This window comes from Dermacentor albipictus, unplaced genomic scaffold (assembly GCF_038994185.2).
Source record: "Dermacentor albipictus isolate Rhodes 1998 colony unplaced genomic scaffold, USDA_Dalb.pri_finalv2 scaffold_16, whole genome shotgun sequence".
Taxonomy (NCBI): Eukaryota; Metazoa; Arthropoda; class Arachnida; order Ixodida; family Ixodidae; genus Dermacentor; species Dermacentor albipictus.
The window spans coordinates 9,625,714-9,644,005 of record NW_027225570.1 but is presented as its reverse complement, the minus strand read 5'-3'; the positions used below and the strand labels follow the sequence as shown (position 1 = coordinate 9,644,005).

The 18,292-nt window shown below is 48.5% G+C and overlaps 1 protein-coding gene across 1 annotated transcript in view; it reads left to right on the top strand.

The window, feature by feature from the left end:
* LOC135901686 (endothelin-converting enzyme 1-like) overlaps positions 1-18,292 on the top strand; it is a 185,102-nt gene that overhangs the window by 87,057 nt on the left and 79,753 nt on the right. The window contains exon 2 of the mRNA XM_065431531.2: positions 5,846-5,957. Coding sequence (XP_065287603.2) covers positions 5,868-5,957 — 90 coding nt within the window. The 5' untranslated portion in view covers positions 5,846-5,867. The remainder of the gene's footprint in view (positions 1-5,845; positions 5,958-18,292) is intronic.

Genomic DNA, 18,292 nt, shown 5'->3' with positions numbered 1-18,292 from the left:
CCTCGCAATCCTTTCATTTAAATGGACAGTCGGATTCCCCCGGTCCATACCAGTTGAAGCACACTGGACAACGTAATGCTGCAGTGCTCCATCCACATTGTAAGGGTGTCGTTGTTACTCTCGTACTTCATTCACGCCTTGTTGCATTTCGTCACGTTGATATGTACACTGTCGTCCTTTATGAAAGGGAACACGCGAGCGCGTGGCCTGCGCTCTGCGGTGGCTGCCTACAGCGCCAGCAACCAACAGCTAAAGAAAACACGTCCGCTTTTGGCGCCATCTATTGGCAAACAAAATAACGAGTCATGGCAGGTGGACAAGCGCTGCTAGATTATGCTCCCTCTCCGCTCGCGCAACGAGCGATGGCTGCAGCACGTCGTCTGCTGCCAACAAATCTAACGTGGTTGCGAGCACGGTCGAAACGTAGAAGCTCTGTCTCTCGGCTTACGTCAGTTGCGCTTCGCCTAAGCTATAGCTATATAGGTGAGAGCGATGCACTCAGGGGAAGGTTTGGTTGTTCTTTATTCTCTGCATCATTCGGTGATACTCTGTATCATGCGAGCTCCATGGCTTCGTCGTGAAACTCGCATGAGCTTAAGCCACCACTGAATACATTTCCAAGAACACAATATGCAGCATTACAGTTCTGCAGCGAATAAAGGTGTGAATGTTCATGGAAACATGTTTAGCTTCAGCTGTATTGTCCCTGCGTCGCGAATGAAAGTAGAAATGCCAGTTTAGACTCGCTCGAGGATAAATTTCAAACCGACCTTGCATGGCACTAACCCCCGAATTCGAGCGTGTCTGTCCGCGTGAGGATGTGCGTGAGCTTCAAAAAGACGACGGTAGCGATTCCCCTCGGCTAAATGGTCCCTATGTGTGTGCGATAATCGGCAGCAGTCCTTCAAAACCACTGCATGGTTTTGAGCTGAGTTGCAGCGCTATGACCAGTTCGGTCGGCGGACCAAGTTAGAGTCTAGGATCATTTAAGAATACCGGGGTAAAGATAGTAGTGATAATGCGCTAGTTCATACGTGTAGCACATAGGCTCGTAAATACTACGAGAGGGAAAGGCAGGATGCTGAACGCCTTGCGTAGTGGCTTTATAAGAAGTGATAGGGGCATGTGTAGTTTAATTCATTTTTTGTGGGCCACGAGGCATAAGGCCATCAATATGGCTCGTGTTCCACTCGAGGAAGGCGAAACATTTATTGAGCTAAGTATTGCTGGCTACAGCCAGCGGTATATTGCATAAACTACAAGGAGGCCACTAAAAACAGTAAACAGCATCGCTCAGGCCTTCAAGGAGGAATGCCCTGTGAACGACGCTCCGCAGAGGCGCAGACCTCGGACAACAACTGAAGACGAAGACCGTGCGTTTGTGGCTACAGTAGCACTGAAGCCACAGACAACAGTCCCTGAAGTACTGAAGGAACTTGGCATTAAGGTGTGCGAGACAACTGTGAAACGCCGCCTCGCAGAAGCTGGTCTCAATAAGAGGGTGGCTTGCAGGAAACCGCTGCTTCGAAACACCAACAAAGCCAAGCGCCAGCCGTTTGCGAAGGACCATGCAGATTGGACTACGTCCGACTGGGAAAGTGTTGTATTCAACGACGAGAGTTCATTCACGACCCGGTGGGGCCAGAGACAAAGAGTGTGACGCCCAGAAAACAGCGGGTAGGTGACGTTTTATGCTTAAAGGTAATTATATCACTCTAAGAAGTGCTTAAAAGTTCTACCGGTTGGTTACCGTTATTTATACATTGTGTGATATTGCAGTCTCTTCTATCGCGTAGACGGGAGACAGAACTTGATTTGCAAGGCACGGTGTTAGATTACGTTTAACAGCGTTAAAGTGTAGTCGTGTTCTCTATTATTACTAATATGATTACCCTCATCAGCATTAGTTCGCATTTAAAAATACTTTAGCACATGCTGAAAATATAGACACGGAAGAGGGGGCAGTAGGCAGGCAACTGCCACAAACAGAGGCACACCACCAGCCCAATTGTTGTTTCAATATGCGAGAATAGAAAATATCAAAATAACTTGAAAGAAATAGGAAAGTGAATAAAAACCTAGAACAGTACAAAACGTAGACATGAACAGCCGGCGATAAATGCGCGCGCCATGCAGCACAGCGGAATACCGGTTGGTTGGCGTAAAGAAGGGGTAATCGAGATAAGTGGAGTGACTTGGTTTGGTGTCAATGCTTGATCTGATGATACATTTCTGCAGTTACAGACCAGAATGCCTTCAGCGAGTGGCTGCAAGTGGACGTTTAGCAGTGTGCGTGTGGGGCCTCGTGACCAACGGGCTTGGTCCACTAGTCCGCATAGAGGACAGATTCACGTCTGCCGCCTACTGCTCAATCCTAGACGACGTGATGCCGCCCTACTTGCTCAATGGGCCCTTCCCAGAAGGCGATTGCATATACCTGCAAGACAGCTCGCACGTCCACACATACCGAAGGGTGACAAGCTTTTTCGAGGATCGTGTAATCAACTCTCTAAGTAATCTAATTATTCAACCACCAGTCGCCAGACCTTAACATTATTGAGAACGTGTGGGACCTTTTCAAAACTGCGCTGGCGGCTCGGTCTCTGCACGAACTGTCGGCCGACGACCTTTGGGGTGCCATAAAGGAGGAGTGGGAGCGGCTGAGAAGCAACAGATCACTAACGGCCGCCTTGTATAACTCGCGACCCTCAAGAATGGCAGCTGTCGGCGCAGCAAATGGGGACGCCACGAGGTACTAAGAAGTGCCTAGAAACAACATATTTCAGCCTTTTGTTTATTTTTTGTTTTGGTGCTCAACACAAAAGAATAATTTACGTATATTTTTTGTGTCAATAAATGTATTGATATCTGTTTTTGCATTTTGTGTTCGCTACTTTTACATTAATGATACAACATTAAAATACTTAGAAACATTCTGAACATTTTTTTTCTTCAAGTTTCTTAAGTAGCAACATCTCCTCGCTGTAATCACGGTCAGGGCGCTTTGATTGTGCATGGCGTTATAGCATCAAGCGCAGATATACTAAACGACAGAGAACTTTTTCTGTCGACAGACCAGTACTTTCTGGGTAAGTGGGTTTCTGCCTCGAAGGAACATTTCCGCGGCGTTCAGTGATTCACTTTCGAAAAAGCAAACAACAACCAAACCTTCCCCTGAGTGCATTGCTCTCACCTATATAGCTTAGGCGAAGCGCAACTGGCGTAAGCCGAGAGCTTCTACGTTTCGACCGTGCTCGCCCACCACGTTATATTTGTTGACAGCAGACGACGCGCTACAGCCATCGCCCGCTGCGCGAGCGGAGAGGGAGCATAATCTAGCAGCGCTTGTCCACCGACCATGACTCGTTATTTTGTTTGACAATAGATGACGCCAAAAGTGGACGTGCTTTCTTTAGCTGTCGGTTGATGGCGCTGTAGGCAGCCGCCGCAGAGCGCAGGCCACGCGCTCGCGTGTTCCCTTTCATAAAGGACGACAGTGTACAGCACTGGGCAGAAATCACATTGCGTTAGCATGGTCAACGGCCCTCGCAATGCTTTGTTTCAAATGGGCAGTCGGATTCCCGCTCTCCATGCCAGTTGAAACAAGCCGCACAGTGCAAAATGGCACCACTCTATCCACACTGCAAGGGAGTCATAGGGACTCCCGTCGTTTACCCCCGCCTTGGTGCATTTCCTCACGTTGACATTAAATACCACTGGGCAGTAATCACATTGCGTCGGCATGGTCAAAGGCTCTCGCAATGCTTTGTTTTAATTGGACAGTCGGTTTCCCCCGGTCCATGCCAGTTGAAGCACACCAGACAACGCAAAGGCGCACTGCTCTACCCACAGTGCACGGGAGTCATTGTCACTCCCGTCCTTATCGCTCGCCTTGTTGCATTTCCTCACATTCCTAATTAGAGCACTGGGCAGAAATACCATTGCGTCACTATGGTCAACGGCCATCGCACTGCTTTGTTTCAATGGACAGTGGGATTCCCGCTGTCCATTGCCAGTTGAAGCAAACCGCACATTGCAAAGAGGCACCACTCTAGGCGCACTGCAAGGGAGTCATTGTTACCCCCTTCCTTTACTCCCGCCTTGGTGCCTTTCCTCACGTTGCCATTAAATAACACTGGGCAGAAATCACATTGCTTCAGCATGGTGAACGACCCTCGCAATCCTTTGTTTTAAATGGACAGTCGGATTACCACCGCTCCACGCCAGTTGGAGCGCACTGTTCTAGGCGCTATCTAGGGGAGTCATTGTTACTCTCTTCATTATCCCAAGCCTTGTTGCGTTTCTTCACGTTGACATTAAATAACACCTGGCAGAAGTCATATTGTATCAGCATGTTCAACGGCCCCCACAATGCATTGTTTTAAATAGACAGTCGGATTCCCCCTGTCGATGCCAGTTGAAGTAAACCGGACAGTGCAAAGTGGCACTGTTCTAGCCGCGGAGGGAGTCTTTGTTACTCTCTCTGTTTTTCCACGCCTTGTTGCATTTCTTTACGTTGGCATTTACAGCACTGGGCAGAAGTCACATTGCGTCAGCATGGTCAACGGCCCTCGCAATGCTTTGTTTTAAATGGACAGTCGGATTCCCCCTGCCCATGCCTCTTGAAGCATGAAGCAAGCCGTGCATTGCAAAACGGCACTGCTCTAGACGCATTGCGAGGGAGTCATTGTTACTGCCTCTTCTTACCCCTGCCTTGTTGCATTCCCTCACGTTCACATTTAGACCACTGGCAGAAATCACATTGCATCAGCATGGTTAACGGCCCTCGCAAAGTTTTGTTTTATTTCGGCAGTCGGATTTCCCCGGTCCATGCCAACTGAAGTGCACCGGACAACGCAATGCTGCACTGCTCTTTCCACATTTTTTTTTCAATCTTGTGGTGGCTTGTTGGCTTAGACGTAAGGCCAGCCCGGATGAACGGGATCCAGTAACTGGCAACGGGGCACAATCCAGCCGACAGAACCACAACAAGAACTGGGTACTGTTTAGGGGCAGTACTACCCTATGGTGTTAGCAGCTTGGTAGGAGGAGAGGTGACGACGCTCGAACGCTAACTTCACCCATCATGCGATGGCCGTGATACGGTGGTGCACGCGGAATCAACGTAGTCCCCCCTGTAATCACCGGATAGTTAATATCTTGATATCATTTCTGTTAAGGCATAATTCTATTAAAGTTCTGAAGCTATCTTTTGCCCACACCCCCCCTGAAATTTAATGTTATTGATGAAACTATAGGAGGCTGCCCCAGCACCGTGGATATCCGTTTGAGTAGAGCTGGATCGTTATATTTCCTGCATTTAGCATTGTGAGCATCTGAGTGGGGGATCCTGGTACCGACAACCTGGGCGTCGAGTATAACCGTCTGGCTCTCCCTTTTGAGAACGAGATCAGGTATTCTAACGCCTTGGTCAGTTCTGTATCGGGGCTCGACTTTTACGGTCCAGCCGACTTCCCCCAGCCTCTTGCCTGTGTATGTTACCATGTTGCCATGGCTAGCTATACGTGTGTGGTGTGTTCTGTGGCAACCTTGAAGGATGTGGCCCAGGCTCTCGGTTGAATTGCATCCGGCCCGGCAATGTTTGTCGACCTCACGGCCCCTCTTCTTACGAGTAAGGTTAGGCAATGAGTTGGATTGGACCGTCAACAAGTCGATGAACTCTTTGCCTTTTAAGAAGGTGGTTCCTTCACGGATCCAGTCACATGATCCAGGAGCGTCGGCCACACCCCTAAAGGCAAGCCCATCGGCATTATTATAATAACTTGAGTACCAGAATTTCTTATTGTGTTTTGACGTTGTTATGTTGGTGTTCTTTTATTCACAGATATGTGTGGCTTGTACTATGGATGACTTTATCAGAATCATGGTGGAGGCGGCCCTACATGCTACCGAAGAGGAGTCTGCTAGAGCCGAGTAGCGTCGGAGTCTTAAACCGGGTAATAGCGTTCTGAGACATGGGATTCCCAGTCCGCCGTGAGAGATTGCTGTGTAGAATAAACCAAGAGGGGCATCATGTTGCAGGGCTAGCCATCGTCGTGTAGCTGCCTGAACAGAGGAGTCTATTTTTAACAGGAGTTTAGCAGTCACCGGACCTATCACCAGCCGGTGATAGAGTCGTGGAAGTACGTACTGTCTTAGAATAAGCAATCTTTGTTGAGGCTTCAGGGCAGCTTTTGTGATGCGTTGCAGCATGTCCAGGACTTCCTTATGTACGGGCAGGGAACTCCTACCGGTGGCCTCAAAAGATACTCCAAGGTACTTCCATGTCGAGGTTGTGATTGACTTAGCTGTGTTTTCGGTTCCAATGTGGAATGTTTGATTAGTTAGGATTTTGGTCTTCTTGTCCCGGGCATATGGCTGTAGGCTCAGGGAAAAGCTTTTCTTCACGTTAATGGTTAGGCTTTACTTGAGAGGAATTTCTGTAGCATATCCAGGCGTAATTGGAGGCGTTGAGGTGTGGAGGTCATGATGATGAGGTCATCGGCGAATGCCATGCAGTGCAACGTTAGCTCTTCACTTGCGAATCTGGTTCCACAAGCGGACGTCCGCAGCCACTCGTCGATGACCATGTTGAACAGAAGTGGTGATAGTGGGTCACCTTGGCGAACACCACTTGAGGGATGGACCAATCGGCTATGGTTTTCATACGAGAGGGCAGTCGTCGCCGTTGAGTAAAAATCCTTGATATACCTAATGAATTCAGCACAGAAACAATTTAGTTCTAGGCCATGTATGATGGCATCGAATGAAACGCAATCAAATGCCTTGGCCACATCTATCGAGGCCATGTATAGAGGCCGCTGTCTTCGCAGGGCCTCGTCTATTGCAGTTGAGAGTAAGAGGAGGTTTTCAGCACAGCCGTCGACCGGGATGAAGGCTCACTGACGGTAGTCGAATTTTACCGTGCGAACTATACGGTTTGCATATACTTTGTGTAACAACGTGAGTAGAATTGGTGAAATGGTTATCGATCGGAAGTCGCCCGGTAGGCAGGCTTCGGCTTTATTAGGTAAGAAAATTGTCCGTGCCCCTTGTAGGCATACAGGAAGCCGCTTAAGGTACATCAGCAGATTCAGCACTATACGCAGTACCGTAGATGGTACTTGTCGTAGTCTTTTAGCGGATAGGCCATCAGGACCAGAAGCGGTTATTAAGGAGGCATGGAAGCCTTTATGTCTTGCGCGGTTATTATACCTAGTGGATTGATTTCTATGGCACTATGTTGAGGGACATTTGGCTCGGTATCGGTGGGAGTTGGTCTCTCCATCGTGCTTTGCCAGCTGTCGAGAAACAGATCTATATTTTCTACTTTTTGTTCCAGTATTCCATCTAAGGTTTCCGGGCACAGCGGCTTTGTTGCTTTTTAAACCTATGTTGTGTTTGAGCGTACATGTGGCGTCTCTGTTTCCTGTGGCTACGGAAACCTGGATCCAGGGTTTTCCTGGGTGTTAGTTATCTATTCTGCCTATTGTCGAAAAATATGTCGCGTATGTAGTTGTTAATGTCAGTGTTTATGTTTGAGCCTTCAACAAAACGTTTAGTGATTTCCCATGGTCGGGGCGCTTGGAATGAGCGTGGTGGTTGTCTCTGCGTGAGGGCTCTTGGCTCTTCTAGAGTTTCAGAATACCAGTCCGCGTTGTGTTCTAATGAGGTAACCGTCTCTAGACCACCATTTTCACTATGACGTTCCCTACTTGATGGATCGTCTTCGATGGAGTTTTAACCCCCCGCATCCGTATCTAGTTGTTCTAAGAGTTGTAAAACTAATGCTCTATACGCCGGTTTCCTTCTATGGGATTTGACCGAGTCAAATGTTCCGTCTTGAAATGTTTGTGTAGAACTTCGTTTATGTTGCGGACATTCTGTTTAGTCAACTTAACCTCTAGGTGGGCCATCAGGGAGTCTTCCTCCTTTGACCACCTGGCTTTGATCATAGTTGTATCTATTTCCGCATTGAATTCCTCAAAGTGCTCTCGTCGTCTATGCAAGCCCAGGCCTGTTTTCGAAGAGAACGACCGTGCACACTCGGGACATGTGAACCCCTCATCGCCTTGAGCAACACGTGATCCACTCGCTACCACGTCAGCCGGGGCGGGTGTCGCCACAGCGCGAGGGTTGCCAGTACCGTCGTCGACTGAACCGGCCCCGGCTGCAACACTTGAGACTCCCTGCACCCCCCCCCCCTCCGTCAGTCGGGACGACTGAGATGGCCCCCCAAAACACCATCTACCCTGCCTGAGCGGAGTTTGCGGTCCGAATGTCACCCTCCACATCCGAGGAGTCAGAAAACCTGACCCTCGGTCTAGCCCCCATCGACCTTTGACCAGGTGGCAGATGAATCCGCTGCCGGTCCTACAGCTTGGCGCCCATGCCACACGAGACTGACGGCAGGAGGCCACTGGATGGGTCGGGCCCAACCCCCAGTGAAGCCTCCCCTGCTCGTGGGACAGATGCTAGCCGGCCAGTCCTCTTCGCGATTTCAGCCCGCTTGACCCTAATTGCCGACCTCCTTCGCACTTTCTTTCCGCGACGGGTATTAAAAGTGCCCCCGGGCGATGCGATAGGTTGGTCAGAATCCTACGAGTCATTTTCAGAGTAACTTTCGTTTGACGAACTGGGGAGACCACTGATACAAAAGGTGGGATCCCTGTCCGAATCGTCTGTGTGACTCAACTCCTCGGAGGAAGCGAGCCTTTCAACAACCTTTTGGGCCGTAGCCCATTTTTCCCTTCCTTGGCAGCTTCTGGAGCCTTCAGATCCATGCTCTTCTACGGCTGTATTCTGAGAAGCAGCCTGAGTATTTCCACCAGAGTGTTGAGCTCTGTGTGTTTCCTGAGTTTCCTGTGCCCTCTCTACCAGCTGGCGTTCTTGAGGGCACACTGATTCTGAGTCCGCGTTTTGAGATATTGAGTCCGTGTTCATGTTTACATTTGGGGCTGGATGTTTGGATATCCTGCAGTGTTGCAGCAGCCCCCTTTTCGTTTGGAAAGTTCTTGTACAAGTAGTACATTTGTTTGAATCGACCGGGTCTACAACAGTATGACCACCTCGTCTCGTGCGCATCACACGCTCTTGCGTCACCCCCTCTGCCTCCCGGTTTGGTGCGACTACCGCTTGGCGGCCGCTTTCTTTGGTTTTTCGATTTATAGGTTTCGGGCCAAACCATTTCGGGCCAGCGGGTAGGCAGCTCCGCTGGCCCACTTTTGCCGCCTCCGTTGTACCTCTGACCAAGTCTGGTGCGAGAAAACCTCGCCTCTGCGTCCAGAGTCATGAGCAGGGTGGCAGGGAGCACCGCGAGCAGGTGGAGGTCGGACTTGCAAGTTGTTCATTGTCACCCCCGTCCTTCACCCGCGCCTTTTTTCATTTCTTCACGTTGACATTTAGAGCACTGGGCAGAAGTCACATTGCATCAGCATGGTCAAGAGCCCCCACAATGCTTTGTTTTAAACGGACAGTGGGATTCCCCCTGTTCATGCCAGGTGAAGCAAGCCGTGCATTTCTAAGCGGCACTGCTCTAGCCGCACTGCGAAGGAGTCATTTTTACGCCCTTTGTTTACCCATGCGTTGTTGCATTTCCTCACATTGACATTTAGACCACTGGCAGAAATCACATTGCATCAACATGGTTAAAGGCCCTCGCAATGCTTTGTTTTATTTCTACAGTCGAATTTCCCCGGTCTATGCCAGTTGAAGCGCACCGGACAACGCAATGCAGCACTGCTCTTTCAACACTGTAGGGAGTCATTGTTACTCCGTTCCTTTATTCTCGCCTTGTTGCATTTCGTCACGTTGACATTTGGAGTACTGGGCAGAAATCACATTGCGTCAGCATGATCAACGGCCCTCGCAATGCTTTGTTTTAAATGGACAGTCGGATTCCCCCTGTCCATGCCTCTTGAAGGAAGCCGTAAATTGCAAAGCGGCACTGCTCTAGCCGCACCTTAAGGGAGTCGTCGTTACTCTCTTCCTTTACCCCACCCTTGTTGCATTTCCTCACGTTGACATTTAGACCACTGGCAGAAATCACATTGCATCAGCATGGTGAACGGCCCTCGCAATGCTTTGTTTTATTTCGACAGTCGAATTCCCCCCGTCCATGCCAGTATAAGCGCACCGGACAACGCAATGCAGCACTGCTCTTGTTCATGTTCTTGTTGCACAGCCCTGCAAGTTGTTCATTGTTACCCTCGTCCTTTACCCACCCCTTCTTTTCATTTCAGCACGTTGACATTTAGAGCAATAGGCAGAGGTCACATTGCATCAGCATGGTCAACAGCCCTCATAATGCTTTGTTTTAAAGGGACACTAAAGGTTACTATTAAGTCAACGTGGACTGTCGAAATACCATCACAGAAACCTCGAAACGCTTGTTTCGTGCCAAGGAGAGACTTATTTTAAGAGAAAATGCGTTCTGAAGCGTCCGCGTACCTCTAGCGCAGTTCAAATCGCCCGCCCTCCGATCGAGGAGATGTGACATCATGGTCTCATAGTGACGTTGCGCCATCGGTGAGTATAACGTCGTCCGCAGACGGCGCTACGGCTTTTCTGCGCAAAACGCAAACGCGCGGCCAGAAACAGAGCCAAGACAGAGCTGACAGCAGAGCGAAAGCGGGAGTATGGTGGTTAGGGGAAGGAGAAACGAATTACGTCCCACATTACGTCCCACGGCACACGGAGAGTCAGTTTTGGTTAAACTATAGGCTGCGGCGAGCTCGCAGCGTGGTCGGCGTGGTCTGTGAGATGTGACGAGCCTTTTCGCACTCGCAACAGGGCATAAAAAGTGGAAATCGACGCAAAACTCGGCCTAGAAATGTGCTTCGCCACAGCCAGGACGACCCAAGCTGGAACGACCCAGGTGTCGTGTTCCGTACCGCCACCAGGCGCCGCTACTATACCTCAAACTCCAGCGCAAGACGCCCATAAGCTGGTACTTCATTGTATGACGCAAACTGCGACGCTCGTCGCAATGGACCCTGACACCGACAGATTGGCTCGCAATAGTGGGCTCAACTTCAGCGATTTTAGCACCAACGAGCGCGACCTGCTGCTGAAGGCTCGCACTGCCGGCGTCGTTGCGTATTACAACGGCGGCCTCGACACCGGCTCTCCGGAGCGGGAAAGCAACGAGGGCTTCCCACGAGATCACATGGACGTGGCATTCTCGCTGCTTGTTCCAAATGAAAGTTTCGCGAGCCAGCAGAACCCTCACAGCTCGCACGACGGGATAACGAAAGTACTGAAACTCCAAAGCGTGTGCGGCGCAGAGTCGAGCGCGCAGAGTCGAGCGAAAACGAAACCTTTCGAACACCCATATTACTCAAGGGTAACGTCAAAATGTTATTTTTTCTTAGAATCGAATAGACGTAGACAAGTAGCATTTTTTTTTCGTCTTACAATCGAATAAAATGATATTTTTAACACGAGTGGTTGAGTATAAGTAACACAAATTATGAGGAGTCCTTTCGTCATTGGGCTAGTACCGGAATGTCGCTGGGGGGTCTTAAATCTTGTCATGCATTTACCTCAATTTCTCGGTTTACTAAAGCTCTGTTCGCGAATAAATTGACGCCTTAGACGTTCTAGAACATTGCCTTACCACTTTAGCTCGAGTTTCTGGTAACCTTTAGTGTCCCTTTAAATGGACAGTGGGATTCCCCTTGTCTATGCTTGTTGAAGCAAGCCGAACAGTGCAAAGCAGCACTGGAATAGCAGTTTGGGCTTGTTGGTTTTCCATCCTGCTAGTAACAGTGCAAAATGTAGACAAGGGACGAGACAAGAAGACACCACAAGCGCTGACTTTCAACAACGTGTATTCTGAAAGAAACACGGCTTCTTATAAACATTGCCCTCACGTGTCACAGTCACGTGATCGCACATCATGTGAAACAAGCACTTTGTTTCCTTTTGTGCACTCGAGATAGCGGTCGCACGTGCAAAAGCTCAAGTTCTTTTTTTGTCAGTAACAAGGACGGCGCGCTAACACATTGGTCACGAAGTCTGGTAATCTCGGCTGCCTCAATTATCTCCCGGTCCAGCTGGTCATTCTGTTTCTTCAGCAATTTACAGCATCTAAATTCTGTGGCGCAATGTTTTGAGGGGCAATCCCTGATATGTATGCCTAGATTCCTGTTAGCCTGCTCGACGCTAAGTTTGTGTTTCTTCAGTCTCTCGTTTGTGCATCTAAAGTTTGCCCTGTATACCTTTTTCCACATTTCAGAGGTATTGAATACACAACGGCTTCTGTGCACTCCACAAAACGATTCTGGTGATCAGTCGTGCACCCTTCCTGGTTTATCGGCTCTTCAGCATTGACGTGTCGCAATAAACGTTGTTGAAAGTCAGCGCTTGTGGTGTCTTCTTGTCTCGTCCCTTGTCCACATTTTGCGCTGTTACTAGCAGGAAGAAAGCAGCACTGCTCTAGCTCCATAGCAAGGGAGTCATTGTTAATCCCTACGTTCACCCCCGCCTTGGTGTATTTCCCCACGTTGACATTTAGACCACTGGGAAGAAATCCCATTGCGTCCGCATGGTCAACAGCCCTCGCAATCCTTTGTTCTATATGGACAGTCGGACTCCCCCTGTCCATGCCTCTTGAAGCAAGCCGTACATTGCAAAGCGGCACTACTCTAGCCGCACTGCGAGGGAGTCATTTTTACTCACTTTGTTGACCCATGCCTTGTTGCATTTCCTCACGTTGACATTTATACCACTGGCAGAAATTACATTGCATCAGCATGGTTAACAGCCGTCGCAATGCTTTGTTTTATTTCTACAGTCGAATTACCCCCGTCCATGCCAGTTGAAGTGCACCGGACAACGCAATGCAGCACTGCTCTTTCCACACTGCAAGTTGTTCATTGTTACCCCCATCCTTTACCCACGCCTTTCTTCATTTCTTCTCGTTGACATTAAGTGCACTGGGCAGAAGTCACATTGCAACAGCATGGTCAACGGCTCCCACAATGCTTTGTTTTAAATAGACAGTGAAATTCCCCCTGTCCATGCCAGTCGAAGCAAGCCGGACAGTGCAAAGCAGCACTGTTCTAGCCACACTGCAAGGGAGTCATCGTTACTCACTTCGTCTGCCCATGCCTTGTGCATTTCCTCACGTTTACATTTACGGCTCTGGACAGAACTCACATTGCATCAGCATGGTCAACGGCCCTCGCAATGCTTTGTTTTAAATGGACAGTCGGGTTCCCTCCATCCATGCCATTTGAAACAAGCCGCACAGTGAAAAGCGGCACCACACTAGCCGCACTGCAAAGGAGTCATGGTTACTCCGTCCTTCCACCCCCGCCTTGGTGCATTTCCTCACGTTGACATTTAGACCACTGGGCAGAAATTACATCGTGTCAGCATGGTAATGGCCCTCGCCATACTTTGTGTTAATTGGACAGTCGGTTTGCCCCGGTCCATGCGAGTTGGAGCGCACGAGACATCGCAAGAGCCGCACTGTTGTAGCCGCAAATTAAGGGAGTTATTGTTATGCCCTTCGTTTACCGTCGCTTTGGTACATTTCCTCACGTTGACATTAAATACCACTGGGCCGAAATCACATTGTGTTGGCAGTGTCAAAGGCTATCGCAATGCTTTGTTTTAATTTGACAATGGGTGTCCCCCGGTCCTCGCCAGTTGAAGCACACCAGACAACGCAAAGGCGCACTGCTTTAACCACATTGCAAGGCAGTCATTGTTACTCCTGTCCTTTACACACGCCTTGTTGCATTTCGTCACATTAACAATTAGAGCACTGGGCAGAAATAGTATTGCGTCACCATGGTCAACGGCCATCGTACTGCTTTGTTTGAATGGGCTGTGGCATTCCCGCTGTCCATGCGAGTTGAAGCAAGCCGGACAGTGCAAAGCGGCACCACTCTAGCCGCACCGCAAGGGAATCATTGTTACTCCCGACCTTTACTCCCGCCTTGGTGCCGTTCCTCACGTTGCCATTAAATAACACTGGGCAGAAATCACATTGCTTCAGCAAGGTGAACGGCCCTCGCAATCCTTTGTTTTAAATGGACAGTCTGATTCCCGCCGCTCCATGCCAGTTGGAGCGCACGAGATATCGCAAGAACCGCACTGTTCTAGGTGCACCATAAGGGGGTCATCGTTACTCTCATATAATATAATATAAATGATTTATTTATTTCGAAAATTACATACAAATACGAGCCTGCCCAAGCCAACAATGGGCTTGTGGGGCAGCGCTCGGCAGAATGGAGCAAGCCAGGGAGCGGCACAGTAAATCAGTTATGTACAAAACTCAAAAATAAAACTAATGAAACAAAGAAATTAAGAAAGAAAGAAAAGAAACCAAATTACACATAAAAATCAAAAATATAAGATTTAACTTCTTTCCGTGTGCTGGAAGATAAAACTTTTTCTGGCAGGTCATTTAATACATCAGGTACATAGAAGGCACGGACACGTTTGCCATATCTTGTCCTTACTCTTGGTAAGGTAAAGCGGTCACGTGTACGTAATGCTCTGGCGGGGACATACGGGAGGCAGAACTCATTGTTCCATATATACAAAAGGATTACCGTTTCTTTGAATAACAGCCTGAACGAGGGCATGTGCGAGCATGAAAAAAGACTGGAATTGTTAGTAATGTGCACACCATACATCACCGCCCGAATTATGGATTTTAGTAAAGAATCAACTTTATTGCGCCAAAACACTGAACAGAAATAAAAAGAACAGATTCCATATCTTAGCACACTGTACGCTAATGCATGTGCTATTGTTTTCCTTGCGTAAATTGGGCATAGTGCTTTAATAGAATGCAGTAGGCAGGCTATTTTGCGCAGCCTTTCACAAACGTGAGAAGGAGTCATCATTTACCCATGCCTTGTTGCGTTTCTTCACGTTGACATTAAATAGCACTCGGCAGAAATCATATTGCATCAGCATGGTCAAAGGCCCTCGGGATGCTTTGTTTTATTTGGACAGTCAGTTTCTCACGGTCCATGCCAGTTCAAGCGCACCGGACAATGCAAAGCAGCACTGCTCTATTTACCATGCCAGGAAGTCATTGTTACCGCCGTTATTTACCCACGCCGTTCTAATTTCTTCACATTGACATTTACAGCACTGCACAGAAATCACATTGCGTCAGCATGGTCAACGGCCCTCGCAATGCTTTGTTTTAAATGGACCGTGGGATGCCCCCTGTCCATGCCACCTGAAGCAAGCCGTACATTGCAAAGCGGCACTGCTCTAGCCGCACTGCGAAGGAGTCATTCTCACTCCCTTTGTTTACCCATGCCTTTCTTTATTTGTTCACGTTGACATTTAGAGCACTGGGCGGAAGTCACATTGAATCAGCATGGTCAACGGCCCCCCACAATGCTTTGTTAACATTGACAGTCGGATTCCCGCTGTCCATGCCAGTTGAAACAAGCTGCACACTGCAAAGCGGCACCACTCTAGCCACACTACAATGGAGTCATTCGGACTCCCTTCGTTTACCCCCGCGTTGGTGCATTTCCTCACATTGGCATTAAATACCACTGGGCAGAAATCACATTGCGTCTGCGTGGTGAACGGCCAACGCAATACTTTGTTTTAAATGGACAGTCGGATTCCCCCGCTCTATGCCAGTTGAAGCAAGCTGCACAGTGGGAAGCGGCACTGCTCTAGCCGGACTGCAAGGGAGCCATCTTTAATCCTTCCGTTCACTGCCGCCTTGGTGCATTTCCTTACGTTGACATTTAGACCACTGGGCAGAAATCATGGTCATAGAAAGCATGGTCAACGGCCCTCGCAATGCTTTGTTTTAAATGTACCGTGGGATTCCCCCTGTCCATGCCACCTGAAGCAAGCCGTACATTGCAAAGCGGCACTGCTCTATACACACTGTAAGAGAGCCATTGTTACTCCCGTCCTTTATTCACGCCTTGTTGCATTTCGTCACGTTTATATGTACAGTACTGGGCAGAAATCACATTGCATCAGCATGGTCATCGGCCCTCGCAAGGCTTTGTTTTAAATGTACAGTCGGATCCTCGCTGTCCCTGCCAGTTGAAACAAGCCGCACTGTGCAAAACGCCACCACTCTATACACACTGCAAGGGAGTCATTGGGACTCCCTTCTTTTACCCCCGCCTTGGTGCATTTCCTCACGTTGACATTTAGACCACTGGGCAGAAATCACATCGTGTCAGCACGGTAATGGCCCCTGCAATGCTTTGTGCTAATTGGACAGTCGGTTTGCCCCGGTCCATGCCAGTTGAAGCACCCCAGACAACGCAAAGGCGCACAGCTCTATCCACAGTGCAAGGGAGTCATTGTTACTCCCATCCATTACATACGCCTTGTTGCATTTCCTCACATTCACAATTTGAGCACTGGGCAGAAATAGCAGTGCGTCACCATGATCAACAGCCATCGCAATGTTTTGTTTGAATGGACAGTCGGATTCCCGCTGTCCATGCCAGTTGAAGCAAGCCGGACAGTGCAAGGCGGCACCACTCCAGAACAATGCAAGGGCGTCATTGTTACTCCCTTCCTATACCCCGTCTTGGTGCCTTTTCTCACGTTGCCATTAAATAACACTGGGAGAAATCACATTGCTTCAGCATGGTGAATGGCCCTGGCAATTCTTTGTTTTTATTGGACACTCGGTTTCCCCCGGTCCGTACCAGTTGAAGCACACCATAGAACGCAAAGGCGCACATCTCTTACCACATCGCAAGTGTGTCATTGTTACACCCGTCCTTTACCCACGCCTTGTTGCATTTCCTTACATTCACAATTAGAACACTGGGCAGAAATCGCATGGTGTCAGCATGGTCAACGGTCATCGCAATGCTTTATTTTAAGTATACACTCGGATTCCCCGGGTCCATGCTAGTTGAAGCACAGCGGACAGTGCAAAGCGGCACTGCTCTATCCACACTGCAAGTTGCTCATTGTTACCCCCGTCCTTTACCCACGCCTTCCTTTCATTTCTTCACGTTGACATTTAGAGCACTGGGCAGAAGTCACATTGCGTCAGCATGTTCAACGGCCCCAACAATGCTTTGTTTAATATCGACAGTCGGATTCCCCTGTCCATGCCAGTTAAGCAAGCAAGCCCATTCTTTCGTGCTACACACAACTATAGAGTTGCTCTCATTCTTTCGTGCCATGCACAACTATAGAGTTTCTCTCATTCTTTCGTCCCACTCACAACTATAGAGTTTCTCTCATTATTTCGTGCCACGCACAACTACAGAGTTCCTCTATTATTCATGCCATGCACAACTATAATGTTTCTCTCATTCTTTCGTGCCACGCACAAGTATAGAGTTGCTCTCATTCTATCGTGCCACGGAGAACTATAAAGTTTTTCTCATGCTTTCGTTCTGCGCACAACTATAGTGTTTGTCTCATTCTTTCACGTCATGCACTATAAAGTTTCCCTCATTCATCCGTGCCACGCACAACTATAGAGTTTCTGTCATTATTTCTTGCCACGCACAAGTATAGAGTTTCTCTCATTCTTTTGTGCCATGCACCACTACAGAGTTTTTCTCATTCTATCATGCCACGCACAACTATAACGTTTCTCTCATTCTTTCGTGCCACGTACAAGTGTAGAGTTTCTCTCATTAATTCGTGCCACGAAGAACTACAGAGTTCCTCTATATTTCGTGCCACGCACAACTATAGAGTTTCTGTCATTCTTTCTTGCCACGCACAAGTAAAGAGTTGCTCTCATTCTATCATGCCACGCACAACTATACAGTTTCTCTCATTCCTTCGTGCCACGCACAACTATAGTGTTTCTCTCATTCTTTCTCGTCATGCACAACTATAAAGATTCCCTCATTCATTCGTGCCACGCACAACTATAGAATTTCTCTCATTCTTTCTTGCCGCGCACAAGTATAGCATTTCTCTCATTCTATCGTACCAAGCACTACTATATAGTTTCTCTCATTATTTCGTGCCACACGCAACTATTGAGTTTCCCTCAATATTTCGCGCCATGCCCTACTATAGCGTTTCTCTCGTTCTTTCGTGCCACACACAACTACAGAGTTTCTGTCATTCTGTTGTGCCACGCACAACTATAGTGTTTCTCTCACTCTTTCGCGTCATTCACAACTATAAAGTTTCCCTCATTCATTCGTGCCACGCACAACTATTGAGTTTCTCTCATTCTTTGTTGTCACGCACAAGTATAGAGTTTCTCTCATTATTTTGTGCCATGCACCACTATAGAGTTTTTCTCATTCTATCGTGCCACGCACAACTATTGAGTTTCGCTCATTCTATC